The sequence below is a fragment of the Channa argus genome, chromosome 18 (genome assembly GCF_033026475.1).
Source record: "Channa argus isolate prfri chromosome 18, Channa argus male v1.0, whole genome shotgun sequence".
Taxonomy (NCBI): Eukaryota; Metazoa; Chordata; class Actinopteri; order Anabantiformes; family Channidae; genus Channa; species Channa argus.
The window spans coordinates 7407248-7428815 of NC_090214.1; the positions used below are offsets into that span (position 1 = coordinate 7407248).

Genomic DNA, 21568 nt, shown 5'->3' on the forward strand with positions numbered 1-21568 from the left:
TTAATTTAAAGTTGAAATGGTACTTTTACTTGTAGTATAGTATTTCTTTAAGTCATCTCTCTGTGTGTTTAAGTTGTAGCTAATAAACTGTGCTGTACAAATAAAACTGCATAGCCTCCATGTTCTCACCAAGCAGGACAGTACAGGATGGGATCAGGAAGAGAGAGAGTGAGAGAGAGAGAGAGAGAGAGAGAGAGAGAGAGAGAGAGAGGGAGAGACAGAGATGCTCCTACACTACACACCCCTCCCACCCAGAGACACAGGCTCCATGTGATCTCTTCCTCTCTCACCCTCCCCTCTCTCTCTCACTCTCTATCTCTCCTTTTGCTCAGGCCTTGACGTCAGACGTGCTCCTGTTGGGTTGCTATGGCAACACATTTCCCTATACCCACTTACTCTTCCCTCCCTCTCTCCGTGCTCTGGTAGGTCCACAATGGTACAGCGAGCATCTTGCAGCACAATGGTTGCAAGGTGGTGAGACTGGTGGAGAGTGATTCAGCATCAGCAAACCTCGGTTCCGTCCACCGCTGCTTTTTTCTTTCATCATCGTCTTTTTTTTTTGCGCGCGCGTGTGTGTGTGTGTGTGCGTGCGTGCGTGCGTGTGTGTGTGTGCATATATGTGTGAGCGTGTGTGCCCTCTCCACCTTTTCCTTCACGAACGCTCAGAATTAAGTCTTCAGCCATGGTCACTGTAATGCTCCCCGTCGGGATGTTTTGAAAAGGACTGCCACCGGACTGGGCTCGTCATCAGCTGGCACGGAATGGTAAGGCCGGGTGCGTTTGTTTAATGTGGATGCGATGCTTGGACCCCAGCTGCCTGGAGGGTGGAGTGATGAATATTGATTGCAAGGGAAGGTTAATGAAGTCCACTAGCGATGCCTCGGTGGGAAAGGGACTGCGATAAACACGAAATCCACCTCGTCTTGATGCGTTCAGCGCCGCGGATGTTGTTTTATAACAACCAGCAGCGACCAGCAGTGTGCGGGGATTTCATTATGGCGTTAGTCTCTCCATCTATTCAGATGCTTAAGCAGTTTGTCCCTAAACGGACATCGAGAATAACATCCCACAATAGGCTGATATCCAAGCTACTTGTCTTTGTTATATAAAATTTTTGACTTCACAATCTCCACCATGCAATCCCGCCTTTAATCCAATGAACCATATCTGCATATTCTGACGGGTTCTAGTGTGACTGCTTGGTCGTTGTGAAGAATATTATGCATTTTTGATTGGGAGTGGTGCAAATGGGTGATGGATGAATGACGCTTTTCAAAACACAGGCTACATACTGTAGGCCTACATGCAGAGTTTGTCCCTCCTCCCCCTCACAAGTCAGCTGCGCACCTTGTGCATTATGCAGATCATCACTACTTCACCAGGGACGTGGGACCAGCTTCAGATCCATGCTGAAACGTAGATAGCCGATTCTGTGACAAACTGTGTGTATTAATGTCGATTTGTTGATTAATATGAGAGGATTTTTGAAACTGGTGCAGTGACTTTGGTGTAGATTAAATCAAAGTGTAAGTCCTTTCTAGAGGCTTTGTCATTAAAACCAAAGTTAAAAGATGGGGAGTTATTCACCCTAAACATTATAGGTTGTTGGATCTATATGGGGATTTTTCTGAAAACCATATTAATGCAAAGGCTTTGTTAAACTGTAAATCCACTATGACTGTTATGCAGTTTACAGAGATCCAAACGAGCTTTTGGGTATTTGTAAGTGCAGCAAGCTGGATTTGTTGTGTCGGTATGTTGTTCTATAGAATGAAGGTTTAAATATGTCACAACAAACTCTCCCATGTTTTCTCAGGTTTTAGCACCGTGACCTTGGGCACTGAATTATTCAGGAGCAGCCTTCTATGCTCGTGAAAGTGCTGCAGGGAACACACTTGACATTTAAACAAAGCTTTTATGAGTGTTTCCTCAGTGCATGAAGAGAGTGACATGTCTCTTCAAATAGATATATAGGGTTATCAAACAGCTTCTCCTCCTCCTTCTACTCATTAGCGCTGTGCAAATTTTGTGTCCGGCAAAGTGTTTTTAAATACTGTGTTTCTGGTGAATTACAGAAATATCTTCAGCATAATAAGTCATTCTGCTTTAGTTAAGGTAGCAGACACTGCATGTCTACACAAACTGATAATCATTGATATTGATTTTTAGCTAGGCAGCTTGTTGTATTCAATGGAGGATCAGCAATGGAAATAGCCACCAGGACTAACATGATCTTGCTGTAGATAATGCCTGCCTTTTTAATTCATTTTTGTTTCTCAGAAATCGGAACATCAGTACATTAATCCTTTGTTATGTGATAAAATAAGGCAGTGTGAGATGACAGAATGGTAGTATTCCACGCACGAGCAAAGTAATGATGTGATGTGCAAAGTAAGGTACAATAATTATTGGATAACATGTTGGTTATTTTTGGTCTGTTTGATCTGTGAGTTTGGTCCTAGTGTTGAAGATGACACCTTTAATTGTCAGCCATCAGTTAAAAAGCCAGAGATATTTAATTTCTAGTGGTGAAAAACTAGCAAATCCTTAGAATAATAAACTGTTGTGCATTTTAACATTTTACTTTAAAATGTGCAACAATGGTTAATAAAGTTTTAGAATAATTGCAGTTCTCATGATAAGCCAATGGATTAACAGAAATGTTGATATACTTAGAAAGTAATGAATGTATTGGACACTGATAAGTCAATAAACAGCACAGGAAAGAAAGATCTGCAAGATAGGATCAATAATTTTATTGTGTTGGTGCTGGAAAACACTGACAAAACAAAACCAGTAACTTAATTTAAACTTGTTTTTAAAAGACATTTAAAGAAGATTTCAGAAACATTTCCAACGGAAGGAAATAAAACTGGAACCCGGGTTTTCAGAGGAGAGGCACATGACCAAAACAATGACAAGGATTTGGGACAGCTGGCATGTTTGTAGAATCTAGAGATCTAGAATTTAGAACATCTATAGAACACTGACGATCAGTTACTAAAATTCCTCATCAGTCTTTTGATGAGCATTCTGCCATTGCACTTGCTGAATATAATTACAATGGCTTAATTTTACTGAGCAACAGTGGCAACATCACCCAATGATCCCAGCTCAGTATTATTACTCGGGTCTTAATCATTTCTCCCTGACTGCGTGTCACAGTATGTATCTAAACAACAACCATCCACAATCCACTTGTTTCAGGAAGAGATGGTGAAAGAGGAAAACATGTTGATGATGGGATAGGTCACCCAGCATGACCTTAGATGTAGGTGTGCTAGTTTGGACATAGTTATAAACAAGTGTCTGAGGTGTTTGCCTGAACTTGTTTGTCTTTGGCATTTGTGAATGTTTTGCTTCATATGCTCATGTCCGCATTGATACAGCAGATGTTTATGTTTACAATTTTAGTTTTATTCCTTTGCCTGATGTGTCAAAACCCACATCTTAATGCTTTTATGATTGTAATCTGTGGTATCAAGTTACACGTAATTATTATAAATATATTGCATGGTATTTCAATCTTGCCTTATATACTTCTCAACGATGCTACCGTCCTTTTCAGAATTTACAATTGTCTTATAAATAAAATCAAATTCCTGCTCCTTGAATGTTTATCCCCCCAGGCTGCAGTATTGCTTACAACTACAGACAAACAGAGAAATGTGCCTGCAGAGCGACATGCACAGTTCCATAATTGGATTTGATTTGACAAATATGCAGCTTTATTTGCTTTTACATATAGCTGAGTGCAAGATTTTAGGCTGTGATAGATTCAGTCCCAAAACTCCTCGCAGGACAGACATTTCTGCAACTCTGAGGCCATCAAAGGATTAGAGGGGAAGCTGAAAACATGCCTTATATCACCAGATTTCTTCTCAGTGTATTCTCAAAAAACAATGCTGCCTAAGGAAATGCCATGCTCTTGTGCAACCAGGTTCTGTAAGCAAATACTGAAGAAAGTATGCACATAGGCATATGGGCATATGAAAATGTGTATTCAACAAGTTCAAGGTGTAATAAAATCTAACAAGTTGATCATTTCTTTTAGAAAGCATTATCTCCTGTAGTCATGGCAGCACAATTGTCCTGTGATCATGTCACATAAAATATTTTTATTCTCTTATGTGTAAAGGGACAGTGATTTCTCTTGCTCTGAATGTGTTTTAGGTTGTGTAAGAAAAGCTGTAAATGGGTTGATCATGTTCACACACCTGCCAAAGAGGAGGTGTGGCTACATGTGGCTCCCTGCGTCAGAAAACAACAGTGCAAGCAGCTTTCCAGCGAACATGTCTGTTGTTTACTTAAAGTGAAACTAGGGATGTAAGTGAGAACTGGGAAGGAGACAACAGATGAGAACAGGGACGGAGAGGATAAGAATATTTCAGCTCCAAAGAAACAAATCAATAGATGTCAGTGAACATTCAGATTCTCACAGCTTGTAGATGAGCTCAGGAGTCAGTGCTGTCTTGTTTTCCTGGCAGGGCCTGCAGTTTGAAGTGCTTCCCTTCCCCTCCCCTGAGCCCAAATGGGAGGCTGAGCTGCGTTTGGCTCGGGCTGCACAGTAACGGCAAGGCTGCATACTGCAGGAGAGACTGAGGCTGCTGAGCCACGCACTCACAATGGAGCTCCGAAGGAGGGGGAGGGGAGGTGGTTGCAGAGAGGCTGGGAGCCTGGGATCAAGAATGGTGGGAGCAAGGGAGGGACAAAGAAGAGACAGGAAAGAGAGAACAGAGGCTGTCATCAGTGAGGGTGGAATGAAGAAATACATGGATATTGTTGTGGTGCGAATTATGTGACATGCACACAATGTGTATAAGCCTGAAAGCATATGTGAGAGGAGAAGATGGTGTAGAGAGAAAGAGATAAAAATAAATACAACAAGAAACATCCTAACAATAAGAAACCTATTTAATAGAGAAGTAAAACCTCCAGTGCAGTTTGACTTGAGTTTTTGTTTGCTGAACTGTGGGCTAGGCCGGGTTGGAAACAGCCCGTAAACCACATATCCTACTGAAAAGAGATCGGATAAAGAGATTTTAATAACATTACTGTGGTATTACAGTTTGCTTTTCTTTTAGGTGGTTTCCCCTTTATTGTTGGGTCTGTTGCTTCTGTTGATGTCATGCTGAGGTTGAGTCAATTGGATTAATCAGGCATATGGGCTTCATTACATGAAAATATACAGAAAGTCGTTTTGAATTAAGGGATGCTAGACAGTTGTCACGCATTTAGTTGTGTTTACCGCCTTGTGCATATCACCGTGTAATGTAATACTTTAGGTGGAAATTTGCAATCATCCTTAACATATGAGGTATTTATCTATGTAACTACTCGTCTCATCAGGAGACAAGGATGTGTCCTGCTTCGCCAGTAACAAATGTTTTTTTTTGTAAGAGATTTAATCATCACAGAATGTCGAACGAATATTATAAATGATAACCCCATTGTTTTCAGGTGTGGAACTGAGCCAGTATACAGAATAGACCTTTTATCACATGTGACATTTTGTCAAGCTGGAAATATTTAGGTGTAACAAAAAACATAACGCCAATGGCTGCATTCCCATATTTTGCATATTGGTGGAACGCTTAAAAACGTAATTGTTGTGTTTATAATTTCTATAATGTTATTAGTGTTATATTAATGTCTAAATGTCCTCTGTGAGTGAGTTTCAAAGCAGACTCCTGTCTCTCACACGTTCACTGCACATACACAACTAAATGCTGAAATTGTAAAATGTTACTAATTGCATCTGAGTTTGACCAGCTAAAATGTCCAGTGCCTGAATATAAACACACTCCCAGTTTCCTGATAAGTTTTTGGCCTGTTTGCAATTGCTTCTTTTTGCTCAGAATATAATTAGAAATAGCATGTCACGTCAGATGCTGACAGGGGATTCTCACATCAGTGATAACTCCCAATGGCTGAAAGACTCCTGGCAACATGGCTGCAATCTCATTATTATAGGTAGTAGGTCAATAATAAAGAAAGAAACAAAACAAAAAAAAACAATAGTGAAAAAAATCGACGGACATTTTTAACCTTCTCCTTGGACTGAACAATAAGAATAGCCTAATGCACCACATATTGGCACATTTCTTTTAAACAAATTCTTTAATTAATTCTCTTTTTCTGATCTTTATCTGGTGTTTTTGGTGGATCCGATGTGTCAGAACATGAAAAGCAACATATTCCATACTATCGGTCATACTGGTTTACATTTCATCACTTCATCAATTCTAATATTTCCACTATAGTGAATCTCAATCTTGGTCCTCCAACCATCCAGTCAGACACTGATATGCACTTTTGCTGCCAGTTGTGCAGAAAGTGGGAAGAAAACCAAAGTAGTCTTGATACGGAGTAGCAGGATTAAGATCTACTGCTGCACAGTAAAACGCTGCCTTCAAACGATGCAGAGTGATCACTTGTTTGCCTGAGGCATTGTTGTGCCCATGGGGCTGAATAGAACAATATGCTCACGATGCAAATAACAAGGACCAGCTACAACTCCAGAGCAAACATACGCACACACATATACATCAACACAATTCAGGATCAGCAAGGCCAGCAATAGAGATTAATGGTCTGCTGTATCAGTAATGTGCATTGGCCCAATCAAGATAAATGAAACCTCCTCTCACTTTCATTTACAGTACACACCATCTTTATTCTTAGGTTCACTCTTGAGTTTCTTCAGGTTTGTCTTAATAACAGATGTCTGTTTTGCAATAGATTAGCAATAGTATTGTGGCTGTGAATGTGTTTCTGTGTGTCTCTTAAAGTGGTCTCCTAAATGGGTCAAAATACAAAAAGACAGAATCAGACATCAACTGTCAGTTCCATAGGAGGACTATGGCAGTGCTACAACAATCCCACTCACTGCAATAAATTGGCAATTTTTCACAATCTATAGTTCAAAGAGTCCAGAACTCTGCACTGTACTTTACAAGTAATGTTGCTTTCTAAACCCTGATGCAACACTAAGCAACACAGTTGAACAAGGCTCAAGAGCAGCATATAGGAGGGGAAACTTTTCAAAAAACATTGTGGTTGATGCTAATGTGTTGTGTGAAGTCATCTTTTAGCAAAATCTTTTTCTAATGCTTATCTTTTTACCACTGACTGAGTAGACAATCTGCACACAATACAGGAAATGCCAGGGCTGGAGTTCCTTTTGAAAGCTCCATAAAAATTTTGTCAATAAATAAATTTATAAAAGAAAAGAAAAATATAATACTATCAACTAAGTATTGTTTTAATATTGTTCCCAACCTGGGCACTACAAAATAGCATTGACAAAACTTCACAGATTGTTTAATTGTAACTATGTCATTGGCTTTGATCATCAGTTGTAGTGAGATGCTGGTTCAGAGCCACACCCCTGCTAATAGCTTCTACTTTAAGCAACTACCTGACCCTCACCACTAATTACAATAATCCACAGTCCTGGGTAGTCACCACAGTCTGCATGGCAAAAAAAAGCACACACACCCCAGTAAACTACTTCCATGCCTGATATACAGCATTTAGGTATTTTCTGTCACTTTTAATTTGAAATCTATGTGGACAATGTTTGATTATACTAGATTTTTCACTAGATTTTCGTTCCTCCTACATTCTTAGAAAGATAAAACAAGTTAGAATAAGTAAAATGTTTTGCCTATTCCAGCTCCCAGTCACCTGTACAGATGAGACATATTGTTGTCAGACTGATAAGAACACATTTTAAGGCATGATGCTGATTGCAGAATACAAGTAGAGCAGCACTTTAACCATGATCACTATCAGCAGAATCTGGTCAGAGGGTTGAACTAACAAACAGAATCAGCTAAGTGTTGCATGCTATTAGATTCACAGAGGCACAAAGTTTTGCTGCAGTGTGATTTATTTTTAATTTTCTCATTTGCAGATTATTGATGATTAATTCTCCACAAGTCTTGTGTACAAACATTGCACAGCTGTGTGAATTTAACAAAAATGTCTTGTCAAGTTGCTGCATATGTGGTGTTTCTGAATCATACTTCTAGATAAGACATCAAATATTAAATAATATCGTAAGCGAATATGAAAGAAGGAAACATAAAAAAACCAATATTCTTGTGATAAACCCCACCCCCATTCCATCAGAAAACATTTAACTTAATAACAATATTATCATATTACACATTGTCGTTTGGATTACATTGTGCTGTGAAATACAGAAAAACCACAATATTATTGAGTGACTGGAGCACTAACTATATCTGCCTGATAACATATTCAGAAATAATTCAGGTCGGTGTTTGAATTATTACAGCGCAAACTACTGAAAGACAAACATTTTGGCCATTTGAGCGGTTTAATATCTTATATACACAGATGGCTGAAGATTAGAGCAGAACAGATATATCTAGGAAGCTGACAGTGCTGATTTAGTGTTGACCTGTTAGATTAATAGCAAATATTGTTCTGGTTAATGTGGTGGCAGTGCTGCTAGTCCGGTCAAACATGCAGATGTTTGGAAATTACTATAGCGCTTTGAGGCATTAGATTTGATTTAAGGATCACATATAAAAATGACATCAAAAACCCTGTCTTCCACGTGCCTGTGCATTATTTCTCGTGCAGTTCTTCTCTAATTCTTTTCTTCTTGTCTTCTTTCCTGTCAGTGTCTGATGAAAATGAAAAAGGTGAACAATTGTTCTGGTTTTCCCAGGAATACAGGCATCATCATCAATCAAATTTCTCCTTATTTAATTGAACACATTATATTCATAAATCACAGCCATTGGTCAAATGTGGAAAGTAGAATTGTCCATCATCATGTGGTGTAACACTGCACTGTCCAAAGTAAAAGGTTCAGCCTAAATAGGTCAAACCAGAATATTTTGCTCCTTTGTGTCCCACATGTCTTTTTTTAAAGCTGTCCTGCTCCCTTTGGATTTAACAGAGACACTAAAGCTTTGATTGTGTCATTATTATAGGACTAGTGGAGCTAAATGATGTGTGTGTGTGTGTGTGTGTGTGTGTGTGTGTGTGTGTGTTTAATCAATTTCTCACTAGGCCAGCATCTTTTTCTATAGTTTTTAATGTCAACATTAACCCCACATGTTGTATTCTGAGTCATGATCATTATCTGGAAAACCTTTAAAGCCAGAGCCATTGTGGGTGAGACGTCCACCTAATGGTGGAGCCTCTGTCTCTCAGAGTGTGCTTCCCAATTTATTCCTCCCTTACAGTGTTTAGAACTTCCTTCAAATTAAAAACATCTGAGCTTTGCCAACTAGTATTATACCTTTGCAAATACAATCGCTGGTAGTGGCTCTTTGAAACACTGTTTTATGCATTAAGACAATATAAAAATGTAGCCCCTCATTAGCTATTCAATCTCTGCTGTAGATAAACCCATTGGGTCCTTTGAGCTTGAAGAGCTTAATGTGTTTGATGTCAACTTCTTAGAATAAACGCTGGACCCAAATTCACCTGCCAGCACCTTTAAAGCTCTCCCTGTTTCTCCCATATCTCCACTGAAGTCTTTTTTACTAAGTTAATCTAACCAGTTCAAACTAGCAGCAAGAAAATAAAAAAGGCATGTTTCCCAAAATGCCTTTATTTTTGCAGTTAAGGCTGAAAAAAATTCGTTCAGACGTGTTGACATGATGCTATGAAATCAGTCTTAATACAGTGAAGTATATATATATAAAAAAATTTTTTTTTTCTAACAGAAGCCATCCCAACATCCTGAAACACACACAAACACACACACACAGACCCACACACATTCATCATTGTAGTCATGTGCCATGGTTTATCTAATGAAAAATCAATGTTTTGGTCGATTCTTTTTTATAGAAGACTGGGTAGTGACAACTCGTTGTTTGCTGCACTTTTATTGAGAATGATGGGGACAGAGAAGAGAAAACACAGCAATAAATTCTTTGGGAGGATTGAATTCCCCACTCGAAAAGGTACAGGTTAAAACAATAGTGTTCAAACAACTACTTCATCAGTTCAGGGGGAGGCTGTGGTTCCGAAGGTAGAGCAGTCATCCACCAATCGCAATGTCGGTGGTTCGATCCCCAGCTCCTTCTGTTGTCCATGCGTGGTGGGCAGGAGAGTGAACCCCAGGTTAGCCCCCGTGTGTTAGGCTAGCGCCTTGCATGGCAGCTTTGCCGTCATTGGTATTTGAATGAAAAGCAAGTGGTTGTCCTGCAGGTGAGGTAGAAAAGTATTTAATAACGTAGGTACAGACCATTTACTGCTAGATGTGTCGCAAAAAACCATAACAAATTAGGTTTAACGTTCTGGGTTCTATTTTTGGGTTTAATTCGTCTTCCATCAAAAACGTAACAGCACCCACATCGCAGGCTCCTGTTACCAATGCTTGCACCACTCACTGATTCCTGCTCTCCTCTGTTTGTGTTTTCCAGGTATTTATGAGCAGACATTTCTTATATAACTGCAGTCAACCAATCCTGGATGTGAAGATAGCCTTTTGTCAGGTGTGTGTTCCTTACAGGTAAAAAAGGTACAGTATTCATTCGCTTCCATTTTCCCTTTCATTGCTCTGTATATTGTGTTGTACTGTATGTTGTAGTGTTTCCCTGTATAAAAAAGGACAACATAGTGATTTTGCATTCACAAAAAATGGTAAGTTTATGTGTAAATTTAGCTAATGTGCACTGTGAAAGGGTTTCGATTTCTCATTAAAAGTTCTAGTGTAAAAATGTTTGTAGACTTATATTTTTTTGAAGCTAAAAAATAAGTCAAGTAGACGTGAGAATTTCCACCTAAATTTAATACCTAAAACTGTAAGTGAGAGACAAAATAGTGAACGTCCTCCTGAATGAAACCTAATTGTCTCTCTCCTTTTGAGTTGTGACACTGTAAATGCAAAGCCTGTGCGGATGTAATTTCATAAACTGTCCCGACTGTGAGGCTTGCTACGGGCTAAAGTTACGGCTCGTTCTTCTGTGCTGTAGCTCAAATTATTCCGTCATGTTGTATGGGCTCTCTCCCCTACTCATGGCCATGCAGCTTGATTTAATTGTATAGATACCGCTGGCTGCACAGTAAAGACTTCAGTCTAGTGTGCTGATGAAATCAGATCGGCAAACCAGACCGAAATCAGAAATCAGACCGAGACGATTGTGGATCACTTGTCAGACGCGTTAGTGTTAAATGTATTACATCACATGTATTCATTTTTTATGTTGTTTGTGGGGAGTGTTTTAAACTCGTGCCCCTCAGTAATACAGAGTGGCACAGCTTTATTTGGTTTGTGAGCTGTGTTGTAATTACTCAGTCTGTAATTAACGGCTATTTTTGTTGTGGCACCATTTGTTTGACTGCTCTGCTTAAATAATTATGGCTTGATTATTGTGTGCACATAAATAAATGATTAATGTCTTTAGTCTAGTTGAAATTAATTGCACTAATGTCATTGCAAGGTTGGTACATAGTTTACATGTCTGCATGGAAACATTGATGTAGAGTCAACGTCCTGTCAGCTTCTGTCATGTTTATGTTTTTAAATGCAGGTACAGAACTTATAACGGTAGAAGACAAATTCACTTTTTTAAGGGTTGATCATTTAAATAACTTAATAACATAGAAAAGTCTGAATTTTACACTAATAGTTTTCTTTCAGATGATTTCAGATGATTTATTACCAGTTAGACAAGCAGATAGCAGAACATTTTTCTCATTGGCTTTTATGCTGCGTTTTCTTCATTCAGGGTTTTGGAAAACAAGTGGATGTGTCATATATTGCCAAACATTACAACATGAGCAAAAGCAAAGTGGACAACCAGTTCTACAGTGTGGAAGTGGGAGATTCTACTTTCACAGTTTTAAAACGTTATCAGAATTTAAAGCCCATTGGCTCTGGAGCTCAGGGAATTGTCTGGTAAGTATCAGAAAAAAAGTCAATTTTTACGCCTTTTGTCACATCAGGCTGTTTGCTGTGTCTTATATGTCATAGGTAACGTTTAAATGAGTATCTAGCTGTTTTTATTTTAGGTAGCTATTTTCTCGCAAGACAATTACAGGAGGATAGTCTAAAGCTAAATTTAATTACAGACTATCATATCAAGACTTTACGATTTTGTGTTAAAGTTTATTTCCAGTCAGTAATGTTTCTAAGTGCAACAGTAAAACTAAATACAACAGCATTCAAAGCCTAACATGGCAGCAGTTGTTGCATAAAAGAATCCCAGTGTCTCAGTAGAAGTTGAGAAATGTGTTGAAAGGTAAAATTGTCTGATAAAAAATTAAATTTTCATTGTTATAGATGGGGAGTGTTTGGCACTTCAACTCACTATGTCCATACCCTCTTTAGTGCAAAGAGCTCATGACATATTTCTTGTTTGGGCCAAACAGGATGGGCACTTAAGTGTATCCTCTAATCCGGATTGCAGAGAGAGCTCGTATTCATTGTAATTCATCTCACGCCTGCCCTGTCAGAATGCAGTGGAACGACTGCCAAGGCTTTATTTAAAGGAATGCATTTACAGTCTTTGTCAAATGACCAAACAGATATATACTCTACATTCATGTTAAGGCCGTGTCACTGTGATGATATAGCCGTCGGAGACACCCTCTCCGTGATGACCCAAGTTGACGTGTTTTATTATAACGTGCCTTCCAGTATCTAGAAGATTCAGTGGCTTTCAGCACTCCAAACCCTCTGCCCTTAGTTTGCCCTCTTTACTTGTCTTTCATTTGCTTCCCATGCCCCCAGTCCTTCTGCTCCCAAGCAATTTCGTGCATTTGTAAAGGAGCTTGGGCAGACTGTAACTGCTAATGCTGGGATTGTGCCCATTTAAAGGATATTGGAGAAATGGACGGGCAGGGAGTCAGGGCAAATCTAATTGAACTGGATCTGCTGTTTGCCATTTGGCTCTGTCCACGACTGTCATCGGGTGTCATATGGTAACGGTTTTACCACAATCAAACCACATAAAATCCCAAAGACTGATCTAACATCCGAGTGATTATGAAGATCTAATGGGATACGCTATGAAATTTGTCTCCTTTAGATCTTAGCACCACACCAACAACATACATGAGACCATGACGACTGCATGTTAAAAGAATGGTTTTATCTTTTTATGCATTCAGCATAATCCAAATGACATAATCAGATTTACATAAATGTCTATTTGTTGACAATAGGCTTATGCCAAAAATTAGGGAGGGAAGCTGAAAGCTGAAATCCAAAAAAGTGAATGCGAATGCATTCTGCTTTTTGAAGTCTCTTGCCTCCGTAAAGCCTGAGAACATGGTAATGAAGGAACACTTCAGCTAAGAGTCACTCTGCCAGTGCTGTCGCCCACAAAACTTCCCAATCTGTGCCTGTCTCTGCCCTTCTGACTTATGTGCTCAATCAGGATGAGCTTTCAGAAACTTCTTATGGGGGATGAAGGCTTTAAGTAGTTTAGCTGGTCATGACATCATGTTTCACTCAGCTAGAAAAGTGATGACTGGCTTAAATTCCTATTGGATCAATGCTCTAACGAAGGCTCGGCTGTATCCATGGCCACGCATCACCCCCAACCTCCCGTCTCCACAGATACATGACGAACCACAGTGTATCCCACCCTGCCATCCGCAAACCCACACAGACGGCATCCTCTTGATTAGGGTTGCAGTAAGCCTGAATACAATGGTCTTGAAACTCAATTTGAAGCATTCTCCCTCCATTTGTAGGGATAATGTGTCAGACAAGGCACTTTAAAAGATATGGCTGAGAGTGTGGCATGCAGACTGGTGTTGTCTGTATATAGCTGTTCACTAAAAAGCAAAGACAAATCTTTATAAAGAGCTTGGATTTCAGAGGTTGGAATATTGTTGAGCCACCAAAGAAGTTACTCTGATCTCTAAAGTGGTTTGAGCCGCTGTCTATTTATGACTTAAATTTCTACAGTACATTAGTGTTTTAAATAGATATTTTCAGTATAGCTACCATCATGATTATCATTATCAGTTACAATCATTCTAATTCATATTTTATGGGTGTAATTTGTTTAGTGTCTTTAGTCTGTAGCATTTGAAAAGTTTTGGAACCAAAGACCACTTTCTTTCCAAGAATGACATGTGTACCACTCTCATGTCTGCACAGTAAAAAGAACCAACTTGGAAGGAAAGCAAATAAAACGGAACAAATCTGTCAAAAGACTCGTGACAATTAATTTTAACGGTTTACTATAATGGAAAAGATCATACAGTTGGAGATTGGTAACAGATACAATTTTGCTGTATTTCCTTGTGTCTTTGTTTAGTTGGAGATGTTGTTTTTGATGACACACAGAGCGATTCACCTTGTTATAAATACTAAAGGGAGATATCTTTTCGTTGTTCTCTGTGGTTTTTCTTCTGCAGTGCGGGCTATGATGCTGTCCTGGACAGAAATGTAGCTATCAAGAAGCTGAGCAGACCTTTCCAGAACCAGACCCATGCCAAGAGGGCATACCGGGAGCTGGTGCTCATGAAATGTGTCAATCACAAAAATGTAAGTGGTTCAGCTGAGAGGAAGCAGAGGGGGAAAAGGGGGCTACAGGAAGAAGGATAATGTGTCTCCTGTCAGAATGATGCACACTTTTAACAGTGTTGCTCTCAGAGTCTATTTTTGGTTCAGTTTGGATAGATCCCTTTGCTACACAAATGGAGACGGCTGCAATACTGTGACCATGCTAAATTGTATGCCTCCAGAGTAGTACAAATCTAGCATGAGAGAGAAAGAGACAGCACTTCCAGACATAAATATAATCTCCTGTGCTGCAGTTCGTGCTCTTTTTTTCTCTGTCCATCGTCTCTTTCCTCCACATTTGTCTCCGTCTTTTATTCCATCTCACTTCTTCAGGTTACTCTGTCTCTCACTCAGCAGTGTCCTTCATCAGGGTCATTTCTAACTTGCCCACAGTCCATAGCTGTAACTATCATTTCATATGTGTATATATTTTAACCAATTCCTCCCCTTCTCTCTTACAGATTATCAGTTTATTAAACGTCTTCACACCACAGAAATCATTAGAGGAATTCCAGGATGTGTGAGTAGATTTAACCATTCTCTCCATAACCATATTTGCAAGAAAATTATAAATTTAGCTCATGCAACTATCAAAGGAAGGGTGCTTGTTTTCATTTAATAGATCATTTAAATAAGGCAAAGAAAAGAAATTGACTGATTTTATTGTCCATTATGTGCTCATTACTCCCTCGCACCTGAAGCTGCAAGAACACAAATGCTGGTTTGTAGTCAGTGAAAGCACTGTCTGTGTAATCCGAGGCTGCTCGAGGTTTCCTGTTCTCATGCTGAATGATGAATGAGAGAGTGTTCACTTTTAAAATAATCTCTGCGTAACAGGCTGCAGAGGGATTTGTGCACATTTATGCCACTTTTTCATTTTTTGGACAGAAACTGTTTTGTTTCTGAATATTTTAGTAAACAACAAACCCATCAAATCCCAAAAAAAAAAATACCAATCAATACCATGTTTTTCAGGTACCTAGTGATGGAGCTGATGGATGCCAACTTGTGCCAGGTGATTCAGATGGAGCTCGACCATGAGAGAATGTCCTACCTGCTTTACCAGATGCTGTGTGGTATCAAACATCTGCACTCAGCTGGCATTATTCACAGGGTAGGAAAGAAAGATGTGCCAGTTTTCTGCTTTGTGTCTTGAATATGTCTCTGGTTGTCAATTGTTATACCTGTATTAATACCACTTTGTAGTCTAGCATGAGAAATAATGTCCTGTATTTTTTCGCACACAAACAGGATTAACAGACATAAAAAGCACCAGAAAGAGAGTCTGTACATAAAGCACATAAGTAAATTAGCTAAACACTCAACACCACAATTTGTTTTCTGTCTCCAGGACCTCAAACCAAGCAATATAGTGGTGAAGTCAGACTGCACCCTGAAAATCCTGGACTTTGGTCTTGCCAGGACTGCAGGCACAAGCTTCATGATGACCCCTTATGTGGTAACTAGATACTACAGAGCCCCGGAGGTTATCCTTGGCATGGGATACAAAGAAAATGGTGAGAATTATCAGGGGAGCGCATACAAGCTGTCAGGGTTAAAATTCAAACACAGTATTTAACGGATGACACTATATTACTTATATACTATATAAATAGTATATGCATTACTGAATGACTGCAATTTAGGGGAACTATTTGGTTTAGGGGAACTCAACTCATTTTCTTGCAGCGGCGTTGAACCAAGATCTACGTGTAATTCAGACATAAACCCTTTGGTACAACTTGCTTACAGCCTCATTTTAGGAAATTAAAGTACAAAACTCTGCAAACACAACTGGCTGAGTAACAATTTGCAAAAGAGCTAAAGTAAAGTGAAATGTTGGAGGTGTGAGTCACTTTCATAAACAACCGCACAACATCAGACTTGTGAAGTGAAGTTGAATGTCAGTCTAAGCTATGACTCATTGGCCATATTCCTCCCATGGATGGCAGCCCACTGCCTCCAGAGCTTTGAGTTTCTTTCCAGTTAGTCCTCCTAAGGTGCTGCTTTTCTTCTTTTCTGCTCTTCCTCTCTTTAATTTACCTCACTGCAGCATGCCTCTCACTAATAATTTCTCCCTCACTAAATAACAACTAGTTACTAATTACTGTTGCAGTTCCCAGAGAGCCTGATGTGTCTAACACTAACCTTTGCCTTCCTCTCTTTTCTTTTGCTCCCTCGTGGTCTCACCTTCACCTCTGCGCGAGCAGTGGATATATGGTCGGTGGGGTGCATTATGGGAGAAATGGTGCGCCACAAAATCCTTTTCCCCGGCCGTGACTGTATCCTTGTTGACACACAATCGTATAATCTTACGGTAACTATTTACTTGTTGAGAAGTGTTTTTCTTCTCTGAAAGTGAAGATTTTCAATCTTGGGTCTTATGGATACGTGTGGATTTAATTGCCTTTCAAAGTAAATTGCTTGGAGAATTTGAAAATATAAAAAAAGTAGCTAAAGACATGTGTACAGGTAGTGGTACAATGGAAATGTAAAAAGCCATGACACCAAGTACACAGGGTTTATTGGTCAGTTACACTTACAGTATTTTGAAGGTGATTTTTCACGTGGCCTGATGCTTTCTGTGTATTTGTGACGTGAACTAAACTACACTCACATCTTGCTGACTGTATAACACGTGTGTATTAATTCCAATTGCTCTTCATTTAACACATTTTTATATAAACTGCAATAACACCATAAAGTAAGCATCATACATTGTTGTTTGTTAGTCAGTTTGTCTAAATGTTAAGTTTTGTTCAGTCCTGTATTTCAGGAAGGGTGTGTGCTGTGATTTTGAAATGCTTTTTGGTGTCTTGTCATTTGGTGGCAGAGAGGGGGCTGTAATTGCACCCCCAGTTGTTGTAGTAGGAAGAAGTCCTGCTTTTACAACACTCAGTAGGATGGATTTTGATAAATAGTTGCCACGCTGAGTTTGTGCACATGTGGACTATTGTGCATACTGTCATCTGAGGGTGCCCACATGTGTGAGTCAGACATTGTTATTGAATAAAAAATAAGGAATAAAAAATGTTTTCGTTCACGTAATTTATTTTTGTGTGGCTACAGCATATTATAACTAATTCCATTGCGCCATAGATTTTAATTGTTGTCCAACAGCTACCAAAAATAAACATGATTCAGCCACACTGTTGCACTGGGTGACCTGTCCTGTCATTACAATGAACATGGACTCTGTCATTTATTTGGAATCAGTCCCACATGCAGCATCCTGCTGCCATTTATAGTCACAACCACCGGTTACACAGCTGGACATAGGCAGACACAAGCACAAGTTACATTTGCTAAATTGGTGTGAGAAATGAATTTGCCTTTTTTGAAAATGAAAATATAAATTTGTGCCCCATTTTAGAACATTTAAATGTTCAATAGATAAAAATAGGCTTGAAGCTGAGAATCAAAATAACAAGAGCAGTAGCAAAACTATTCAATCATGCCAACTGTATTCTTATTTTAAGATTTTAAGTTGTTCAGAGGCAGATGAACAGTGGGAATCTCAATCTGACTGTGTCCGCAGGTGCTTGTGGCTAATAAACTAGTGTTTCTAAACCTGCAGTCTGTAAAAGATTATTTCTGCTTCTCTTCTGTCTCTGCTCACAAAATGGCCTGAAGTTCTTCTAACATTCATCCTATGCTGTAGATCAATGAGGCGTAGTCACACATACATTTGCATTAATGTTCAGGATCGGTACTCTGCCTGTTGCTATTCCTAATTTACTTCATAGACTTTTAGACTTGAGGTATTGACCCGGCAGAAGTTATCTGTACCTTCCTGAGAGTCTGTCAGTTTATGATATAGAATAACAGTCTGTCTACACAGGTCACAGCACAGTGACTATCAGGATGAGTTGGTGTTTGATGGTCATTTACTACAGCAATGTGTAAAATTGCTGTGGTGTGATGGCAAAGGGAGTTGGATTGCATTTTGTTGTATGGCAAAGAGACATGTAATTATGAGTAAAAGGCACGTTATGAATAAAGTCCATATCAATATATTGTAGAAGTACAATAATGAAATTAGTCATAATATTTTTACGTTTTTAGAAAAGAAAAAGGAAGCTTTTGATGTAAATTACTGACAGATCATTTTATTGTATATTTGTTTCTATTAACATGTGATTAATTAATAATGAACACAGGGACGCAGGATTAGTAGAATAGAAGTGTTCTTGGTAATGCGGGTTTGTGTGTTTATGCCTGTGTGTGTGCATGTGTGTGACCCCAGTGGACATGTGGTCAGTCGGCTGCATCTTTGGAGAAGTGATAAGAGGGACAGTGCTGTTCCCTGGTACTGACCGTATCCTTCCGGCCTCTTGCAGCTCCCTCCTTCTTTTCGTATGCAACCATAACTATCTTTTTGTGAGAACAGTTGTGTTCAAGTGCACAATATCTTAAGACAAGAATAACCGCAAACACAGTAAGGAGCTGTGCTTTTTGGCATTGACACCCTAAGGAGAAAACACCTAGAACTGTCTGAGGAAATCCAACTATTTGCTAAAGAGCCGTGGATAAGAGACTTAGTGGATGGAGAAAAAAGTGGCTCAGTGATCACCAGGTGGATTGTGGCCAATGTGCAATGGAGACAAAAAGGACCTGGCACTCTGTGTGAGAACATGGTTGGGAGAGGGGGTCATTTGGTCTGTGTGGAAGGGGTAAGTTAGCACATATTTAGTGTCGATAGGGAAGAGAATTGCAAACTATATGATTGTTACACCTCTTGTTAATCAAAACCTCCAACAACCGGTCTCCTGATGACTTACATTCCCAACAAACTGGGATCAGTCCTTGAGGAAAGTATAACAAGGGCAAATGAGGGTGAAGATAAAAGCTTCAAAACCCTTCTGAAATATGTATTAATATAAGTGCTTATGAACAAGCAAACATCAGTTTTCATCAGTTATTGGAAAAGTGCTGATAATGCATGAAATGATCCGACTTTAACGTGACAAACCAGAATTGTTTCATTTATCATGTTTATTCTTCAGTTGAATATGACACACTGTTTTGTGATGAATGGATGAGAATATAAGTTTAAGTGTCTTTGTGAAGACTTTGTGACTCTTTCCACATCATGTGTCCTTGGTCCAGTTGTCTTTATTTTATTTGGTCTCACAACCTCCATTTTTAGTATGCATGAGGAAATCAAAAGATCCTTGTTGTATTCACTTGTCTTTAATACCAACAGTGTTGTGTGAGAGCAGTATCTGAGCGTACATTTAAACACACCAGGTGTGAGTTTACCTTCCTTAATCCTGACCAACCACATCAGACATCGACCAGTGGAACAAGGTGATTGAGCAGCTGGGGACACCCTCGCCAGAGTTCATGAAGAAGCTTCAGCCCACAGTGAGGAACTATGTCGAGAACCGGCCAAAGTATGCAGGCCTCACCTTTCCCAAGCTCTTCCCTGACTGCCTTTTCCCTGCTGATTCTGAGCACAACAAACTCAAAGGTGAGAAGCCCATCAGAACCACGACTGTATTTCGGCCAATTTCTCAGATTGCAGGGACCATGTATATGAGCTACTTCCATGCATGTGATTGTCACCTGCCTATGTGCTTTTGCCTTTCATATTATTCAGGATTTTTTTTGATGCAAACATATTTATTGCTGTCTACAGACACTGAATGTAAGGTGTAAGAAATAATCGCCATCCTCTAGATAGGACACAATAACGTTAACACACAAGGTAACCATGTGAGAGATCAGCAGTGCAACCATAAAGATGTTTTTTCATAACACACATGAAACATGACTGAGTATCACAAAGATGCAGTTTGACACTTGATGCCTGGTATAAATCAAAATATTATGGCCGCCCATTACTGGTTCAGTAAATGATATAGCCAGTGCTGGGGTGCTCTTGACGACCTCTGCTTCACAGCGTTTGCCACTGTCACAGTAAAGCTGTCACTGATGAGTAGTGTGTGTATTCTTACATGACAGCTAATACTGACTGCTGATACCCTGACCTCAGAAGTTATATTTTACATTGCCTTTGGGCGTCCACATTAAACTGAAATGTGTTCACTAAAATGTATTTTCTTGAACCCCTTTCTGTGAGTCTGATTCGGTGGTTAACCAGAGCATCATTTCTTTCCTCCAATGTGAAAATTCCCTTCAGTCAGGTTTAGCCCTTCTCTTACATCAAAGCTCCTGTCTGGTAAAAACTCTCGTGAATCACTTTTATATTCCAGCTGCTTGCTGTTCGAGCGACAGTGGTAAAGGAATTGCACCCAGGGAGAGGGAGTGGGAGAGCGTGAGACAGGGTTGAAGTGCTGCTGTTTTGTAGGCTTTGTGCTGTGACAGGTAGCAACTGAGCCAGATATCCTTTGTGCGTTTGCTATTCTGAACTGAAGGAGGGGAGGACAGACTGTAGGATAGAGTGAAGAAACCGGTAAGGGAATAAAGATAGGTGGAAAGGGAGCGACAGAGAAGTGGTTTTACAGATTTACCATCCTTTTGTCATTGACATTTAGAGACTGAGGAAAAATGCACGTGTGTGTGTGTGACTCATCTGTCTTTTCCTGTTCTCAGTTTGGTTACTTCAATCCTTTGATGCTGCGGAGCTATTTTTAGTGAAGGTCAGTGCGTGTAGGAGAGGGATGGCGTGTGTGGTATAAGGGTTCTTGATTTCATATCATCCAGAGATGGCCTGAGAGCAAAGAACCTGACCAGATGAGTGTCTGGTGATGCTGGTGGTATTTTTGATATGTGAAGAAGTCTAAGGTTTAAAACATACTCTTACATTTACTTCAGGTGTGCATGAAGCTCGTATAGTAATAGATAACAAGAAGGCAAAAATGAAAATTAGTAATAAAAGTAATAAAGAAAGAGAATGCAATGTTTTCAATTTAAAACCGATCTTACTTTAAATAGTACAAATGTTGGAAATATGAAATGTGATTGTTCTTTGAAGAATATTTCCTTATTTTAAATGCGATGCCAACAACACAACGAAAAAAGCTAAGACAGTGGCATGTGTTGCATCATCTCTTCTTTCTGTGTTTGGGAACTGAGGAGATAAGT

General features: G+C 39.4%; 1 protein-coding gene across 19 annotated transcripts in view; it reads left to right on the forward strand.

Moving 5' to 3' along the window:
• The first annotated feature begins 375 nt into the window (after nt 1-375).
• The window catches only part of mapk10 (mitogen-activated protein kinase 10), a 31465-nt gene continuing 10272 nt past the window's right edge, over nt 376-21568 (forward strand). For 4 of the 19 annotated variants that reach the window (XM_067484270.1, XM_067484264.1, XM_067484272.1 and 1 more), the window contains exons 1-9: nt 387-764; nt 10419-10490; nt 11727-11896; nt 14371-14500; nt 14980-15038; nt 15494-15632; nt 15870-16035; nt 16729-16800; nt 19809-19991. In XM_067484270.1, the coding sequence (XP_067340371.1) occupies nt 762-764; nt 10419-10490; nt 11727-11896; nt 14371-14500; nt 14980-15038; nt 15494-15632; nt 15870-16035; nt 16729-16800; nt 19809-19991 (994 nt within the window). In that variant the 5' untranslated portion in view covers nt 387-761. Of the gene's footprint in view, nt 765-1366; nt 1443-10418; nt 10517-11726; nt 11897-14370; nt 14501-14979; nt 15039-15493; nt 15633-15869; nt 16036-16728; nt 16836-18764; nt 18837-19808; nt 19992-21568 lie in introns of those variants that run through there. The other 15 variants (XM_067484271.1, XM_067484262.1, XM_067484274.1 and 12 more) reach the window with 14 other exon arrangements.